At 41.1% G+C, this 7,557-nt stretch overlaps 1 protein-coding gene across 1 annotated transcript; it reads left to right on the top strand.

Moving 5' to 3' along the window:
* Positions 1-871: 871 nt before the first annotated feature.
* Positions 872-7,227, top strand: LOC128867860 (uncharacterized). Its single transcript, XM_054109420.1, has 2 exons — positions 872-1,102; positions 6,137-7,227. Exon 2 carries the CDS (start codon positions 6,156-6,158, stop codon positions 6,879-6,881), a length of 726 nt encoding a protein of 241 aa, XP_053965395.1. The 5' UTR covers positions 872-1,102; positions 6,137-6,155; the 3' UTR covers positions 6,882-7,227.
* Positions 7,228-7,557: the final 330 nt, after the last annotated feature.

The following is a 7,557-nucleotide window of genomic DNA, read 5'->3' as shown; positions in this document are numbered from 1 at the left end:
AATAATTTGTTAAATTCCATAATTTCTCATAACGTTTCAATATTAGGCTTACCGTTTTCTAAAATACTGTTCAATTTTCGTATATGAATTTAAAAATATCACTATATATGTATAAACACCTATATTACATAAACGTAACAGAGCAATACATATTTACTGTAATTACATAAATTTGAACTCAATGCGTTAGGCTAAGACACTATAAAAACTCGAATTTAGAAATAAATAAATCACTTGTGAAGTTACCACCGAACGCACTCGCATTTTATTTAACAGGCAATTGTTGTGTTCGCGCATCCTTCCCACGTAAAATAATTTCTCTTAAAAACGCTTAAGAATTTTCATGGCGCCCGAGCAGGGACCTGATGCGTGAGGCAGAATATACTTTGAACATAAGCAAACTATTAAGGGAAGTAATTCCAAATACAAAAAAAAAATAATAATAAATTGGTGAACATAATCGGAAATTATTTCGAAATACACAAAACAATAAACATATAAAAACGATAAGTGCTTTAATTAGTAACAACAATTGCCTGCGCGGTCCGTTCACAAGCAAAACAAAAAGTCGTCTCGCAAACAAAAAATTAAAAAAAATAACAAAAAAGACAGCAAAACTAATATATGTACATACATATGTATATGCATATACAAAAAGTGCACAGTGACAAGTGAGCCCCCAAAAACCAAAAAAAAAAAAAAACGTTAAAATTATTTAAAAAAAAAACAAAAAAATTATTTAACAACAATAAAATATTTATTGCCAAAAAAGTTAAAAAAAAAAAATATATAATAAATAAAAAAGAATAAACTACAATACACAGTGCAAAGCTGAAACAGTGCGGTGCTTATATAAACGGTCACTGTGATATTTCGTCGCCCTCGTGTATATATCACTGTCCGCTGTCACAGTTCTCGCAGTTATTGCCATACTCGCCGCTGCTCTCATCACTGTAACCGTCGCTGCTACTCTGGTCACTGCTGCTGCCGTCATCGCCCGCTGTCGCTGCAATCCCTACCGCTGGTTCTGTCGCCGCCAGGAATGACCTGCACCTGCATCCTTTGCAAAAGGAAAGTCAAGGCTTGCAATAAGCCTATACAGGTAACAAGTGCAATAAATTGAAAGTTGTGGTTGTTGTTGATAAACACTCTCAATTTTTTGCATCCCCTTTTTCACTTTCTTGCATATATATACATACATATATGTACACACTCCCATATGTGTACATGTACCATATGTACAATTATCTATACAAATATACGTATATAAAACTCCGCGAAAGTGAAACAAGGGTACGTTGGGATTTGATAATAAAGGGTGTGACCTTAAATGCGAAATCGTCAATAAATTTAAAAAACAAAATTAAAGAAATTGAAGACCTTTTTTTCGAACAATAAGTTCAATTAAATTATTATAAAGTTAAATAAATTTTTCGTAAATACGGATTATTTACAAGGAAATAATTTAAACAAAAATCGATTTTTCGCAAATCTGTTGAACAATTTTCGTAGTGTTGTGCTACTGTGCTTGCTCATCCTTTCGTGGCCTGACCACAGCCTTGTCCAACAGCTATTTTTCGTTTTTCTGATTGAGATTTGTGCAGGCTATTCAGCCATCTTTTCGTTTTCGTTTTTTCAGCCACAAACTCTCACAGAAATTTTTTCGTTTCTGTGGACATTGAGCAAATTTTTCGGGAGTTTAAATAATTTAACTCAAAATGAGCAAGCCAAAGACAGCAGTTCCAAGTCTCTCTCCAAGTAAAGAGATTATGGAATTGAAATCACTAAAGCGCCAGCGAACTGTTGCGAAAAATAGTATAGTGCGCATAAAAACGGGTCTCCTCGATAAAACAATGTCGTTAGATCCAATTGAATTGGAGTGTCGACTGGACATTTTGAACTCTCATAGCGATAAGCTTATGAAGTGTCAGTCGAAAATTGAAGAAATCGACGAGGAAGACATAGCCCGTGGGGAGTTAGAGGACCTAATAGTGGAAACTAAGTCCGTTATAAAATCTATTCTGGCGAGAAATAAATCGTCAATAGCCGAATCATCCTTTGTTGCACCTCACAGCTCGCGACTACCGAAAATGTCGCTACCGAAATTTAAAGGGGAATATTCAGAATTTAAAAATTTTATGAGTCTGTTCGAGAGTTTGGTGCACAACGATCCTACAATCCCAGACATTGAGAAATTTAATGACTTGGTTAACTGTCTGTCTGGTGAAGCTTTGGGAACGGTAAAGGCCTTCCAAATGTCGGACGAAAATTATTCGAAGGCGTTGGCTAGTCTCAAAAAAGTTTATGACAATAAATGCTTAATATTTTTCGACACAATTTCCAAACTTTTTGAACTGCCAACTATCCCAAAGCCATCTGCGCTTACATTGCGCACAATGATTGTTACAGTGTCGGCTGTTTACGACTCGTTGCTGTCGTTAGGTGACGAGAAAAACATCACAAACGCTATCATAATTCATCTGGTAATGTCAAAAGTTGACACCGTTACTCGGTTAAAGTGGGAGGAACAGTTGGATTATGATAAGCTGCCATTATGGCGTGAGTGTGAGGCAGCATTAAATAAACGCTACCAACATTTATCTGCCGATGAAGCCTCAACGTCGAGGCTCAAGCCGTCAAGCAGTCACAGCATTCAGAAACCCCACCTTCATGCGGGAAGGACGAAAGCTGCCTTAGTGACTTCAAATATAAAACAGCCGGTGTGTCCGCACTGTAAATCAAATGATCATAGTATACCCGCGTGTCCTACTTTTAAAACTCTCTCTGCTCAGCAGCGATTTGAGTTTGCTAAATCAGTCCCCTTATGCATAAATTGTTTGCGAAAGGGGCACTCAGTTTCAAAGTGCAAAGCGGATCGGTGTCGTGTTTGCAACCGTTCGCATCACACGTTGCTGCACCAGTACCCTGTATCCTTTGCAACTGCACCACAACTTTCGACCTCGCATGCCATGCACACGACGAGTACACCAGATCGGGTTATGTTGGCTACAGCCGTAGTCAACGTAAAAGGTAGCTCCGGAGAGTACCTTGCTGCACGAGCCTTGCTGGATTCTGGATCTCAGGTGAATTTCATGACAGAGGATTTGGCGCAGAAATTACGAATTCGTCGCGAAAGTACGACCTTAAATATTATCGGCATCGGAAATGCAACCAAAAAAGTGAGGACGAAATTAAATACGTTTGTAAAATCGCGGGTCAATAATTATGAGTTTTCGGCACAGTTTTGGATAATGCGATCCATTTCAGCCAGCCATCCAGATCGTAACGTAAATATTAATGGCTGGAAAATTCCTAAAAACATTAGCTTAGCGGACCCAGAATTTTATAAGGCTCAAAAGGTAGATCTTTTGTTAGGTGCTGAAACATTTTTCGAGCTTTTAGCTGTAGGCCAGATCAAGGCCAGCCCCAATCACCCAACATTGCAAAAGACACTTTTAGGCTGGGTTGTGTCTGGCAAATACGCCTCCAACCAACGTCCTCCTCCCACAGTCAGTAGCACATTATGCCATACTGAACAAAATCTAGCAAATATAGATTCCATTGTCCAAAGGTTCTGGGCGATGGAAGAAATACCTTCAGGGGCTAGTTCGACAAAATTCACACCTGAACAAATAGAGTGTGAAAAATTTTTCGTAAAAACTACTAAAGTTTTGCCTTCAGGAAGGCTTCAAGTAAGACTGCCTTTCAAAGATGACCGTAAGTTACTCGGTAATTCCTATGAAACCGCGTCTCGGCGGTTTCAGGCCCTGGAGAGAAAGACCTTGAAAGATCCAGAACTTCGTCAAATGTATCTGGACTTCATGAATGAATACATCGAATTGGGTCACATGAGCCCAACAAATAATAAGATCCCGAGTGAGCCACACTACTTCATTCCGCATCAATGCGTTCTTCGGCCTGAAAGTACGACGACTAAATTACGTATTGTTTTCGACGCATCAAGTCGTACCTCTTCTCAAATTGCGTTGAATGAAATCTTGATGGTTGGGCCGACCATTCAAGAAGAGCTGTATTCAACACTTCTTCGTTTTCGTTTGCATAAATATGCATTTACGGCGGACATTACTAAAATGTACCGCCAAATTCTCATGCACGAAGAAGACAAAAACTTTCAGCTTGTAGTGTGGAGACGGCATCCATCTGAGCCACTTCAAATCTTTCGACTTAACACCGTAACATACGGCACTGCGCCTGCTCCATTTCTCGCTACACGGTGTTTACAAATGCTCAGCGATGCCAATACACATATGTATCCACTCGGCTCAAAGGCAATAAAAAGAGATTTTTATGTAGACGACCTGCTTACAGGATCCGATAATTTCGAATCTCTAGATCTTATTAGAAGTGAGGTAGTTAAAATATTAAACTCGGCAGGATTCAATTTATCTAAGTGGTTTTCAAATCACCCATCATTTTTCGATTGTGAGAGTTCTGAGAAGGCCTTAAACTTCAATCACACAGACTCCACAAAAACACTTGGAATCCATTGGTTGCCGAAGGAAGATTTGTTTCGGTTTGTCTTAAATGACAACTTTACCAGTTTACGAGCCACTAAGCGAAACATATTATCAGTTTCGGCTCGTCTTTTCGATCCTCTTGGTTTACTTGCCCCACTAGTTACCAAAGCAAAAATCTTATTGCAAGAGCTTTGGCTGCAAAAACTAGATTGGGATGAGTCGATTCCATTGCACCTCGACACCAGCTGGGAAAATTTCAAAGCCAATCTACTGCAGCTACCATCAATAAGCATTCCTCGGTTTGTACACACCGAGTCGAGTGCAAGCTGCCAAATTCATGGCTTTGCCGACGCCTCAATACGAGCGTATGGCTGCTGCATATACATACGTAGCCATTCGGCTGGTGGAACGAAATGTACGCTGCTTACTGCAAAGTCTAGAGTGGCTCCGCTGAAGACTAAATCTCTTCCGCGTCTAGAGCTCTCGGCAGCCCACTTGCTGGCCATATTATGGTCACGAATAGCGCCAATGTTGAGTCGGCCAATTGAAAATATAAACTTCTGGACAGACTCCGAAATTGTTTTGCATTGGATCAAAACGCATCCATCTGTACTACAGACCTTTGTTGCAAACAGAGTGTCCGAAATCCAAGAGTTGACGGATAAAGCTACTTGGCGACATGTGCCAACTAAGCAAAATCCCGCGGATCAAGTGTCTCGGGGTTGTAACGTGGACGAATTGAATAATTCTATCTGGTTTAGCGGTCCACAGTTCCTCCTAGAAGACCCTGCGTTATGGCCAACAAACACCCACTTCCAGCTCTCTCCAGGAGACGAAGCATTAGAGAAGAAACGGAACGCAACAGTTTTAGTTGTTCAAGCAAATGAATCGCATCCAATTATGGAACTCACCAAAAGAGTATCTTCTCATCAAAAACTGCTTCGTATTGTCGCTTACATATTAAGATGGATAAAACGCATTAGAAACCCATCTGCGACATTCACACAAATGCTGACCGCTGAGGATATTAAATTAAGTTTCCTCAAAGTCATTCAGGTGGTTCAACATGTTGAATATGGTGAAGAAATTATGAAACTCACCAAAGGTACCACCCTACCCTCAAGTTTGCAAAAACTTAATCCATTTTTGCACAACTACTCGGAATTGTCGCTGTCGTTTAATTTACTCCGAGTAGGAGGCCGCCTATTAAATGCGCCTCTCCCATATGATGCCAAGTTCCCACTGCTCTTAAGCAAGAACTCGCACTTCGTTACCACATACTTACGGTACCTACATTTTCGAAATCACCATGCTGGAGCAAAGGCATTGGTAGCGCTTCTCCGAGACCGCATTTGGCTGGTCAATGCTCGAGAAGCTTGTAGTCGTACCGTTCGAAACTGCACACACTGCTTTCATTATAAGCCGAAGCTGCAATCCCAAATAATGGGAAATTTGCCTGCCGATAGGCTTCGTGCACTACGACCCTTTCTAATATGTGGAGTAGATTTTTGTGGTCCCGTATATACTACATTGAAAATACGTGGTAGACCCCCAGTAAAAACATATATCGCAGTGTTCGTTTGTTTCACTTCAAAGGCAGTACATTTAGAACTAGTAACAGACTTGTCTTCTAATTGTTTTATTTTCGCCCTAAAAAGGTTCATTGGACGCCGAGGAATGCCGCGGAAAATATACAGCGACAACGCCACCAACTTCGTCGGCGCCGATCGCAAGCTTCGCGAGCTGAGGGATGCTTTCGAGGCCCAACAACCGGAAGTACAGAAATACGCAACGGACGAAGGATTCACCTTCGCCTTTATACCACCCAGGGCACCGCACTTCGGCGGGTTATGGGAGGCGGCAGTGAAGTCCGCCAAACACCTTCTCGTGCGCGCAATCGGCAACGCGCTGCTCACCGCCGAAGAACTACAGACGCTGCTCGTCGAGGTCGAGGCCGTACTCAACTCGCGACCCCTGGTACCACTGAGTCAGGACCCGAACGATGGAGAGGCCCTAACACCAGCGCACCTATTAGTTGGGTGCCCCCTTCGAGCGCTGCCACCAGCCCAAGTATCGATGGACCCAATGCGTTGCTGCGACAGATGGCAACTTGTCTGTTGTCTCAAGCAACAGTTTTGGCGACTGTGGTCCAGGAACTACCTGTTGGGTCTTCAACAGAGGAACAAGTGGTTGCATCCGAAGCGCAACCTCGAGCTGAACGACCTCGTCCTGGTTCAGGAAGACAACACACCACCGCAGCAATGGGTGCTCGGCCGCGTCGCCGCAATCGTAACAGGGCAAGACGGCAAAGTCCGCGTAGCAGACGTGGCAACCAAAGCGGGCGTAATTAAACGCCCCGTTCACAAGCTCGCCGTACTGCCATCAGACGTTGAAGGACCATGAGCCTTTCAAGGTGGCCGGTGTTACGCCAAATGGCTTAGAATTTTAATTTTTAATTTAATTTTATATATTTAATTTAATTTTAATCATTATTATAATAATTTGTTAAATTCCATAATTTCTCATAACGTTTCAATATTAAGCTTACTGTTTTCTAAAATACTGTTCAATTTTCGTATATGAATTTAAAAATATCACTATATATGTATAAACACCTATATTACATAAACGTAACAGAGCAATACATATTTACTGTAATTACATAAATTTGAACTCAATCCGTTAGGCTAAGACACTATAAAAACTCGAATTTAGAAATAAATAAATCACTTGTGAAGTTACCACCGAACGCGCTCGCATTTTATTTAACAGGCAATTGTTGTGTTCGCGCATCCTTCCCACGTAAAATAATTTCTCTTAAAAACGCTTAAGAATTTTCATAGTTTTCGTACGTTTATTTCGTGAACCCAAAACCGAATTGTCAATAAAACAACAACTAGGTCATTATATAAGTATGTCTGTATATAGGTAATTGGCGCGTACACTCTTTTTTGATGTTTGGCCGAGCTCCTCTTCCTATTTGTGGCGTGTTTCTTCATGTTGTTCCAGAAATAGAGGGACCTTCAGTTTTAAGCCGTCTTCGAGCGGCAAATGGTTTTTATGAGAATCTTTTTTCACA

Source organism: Anastrepha ludens, chromosome 6 (assembly GCF_028408465.1).
Source record: "Anastrepha ludens isolate Willacy chromosome 6, idAnaLude1.1, whole genome shotgun sequence".
In the NCBI taxonomy this organism is placed as follows: Eukaryota; Metazoa; Arthropoda; class Insecta; order Diptera; family Tephritidae; genus Anastrepha; species Anastrepha ludens.
This window is presented reverse-complemented; position numbering and strand designations above follow the sequence as displayed.

What these genes read in the sequence shown, in the direction of transcription:
- LOC128867860 (XM_054109420.1), top strand. Translation starts at nt 6,156, where the DNA reads ATGCCGCGGAAAATATACAGCGACAACGCCACCAACTTCGTCGGCGCC.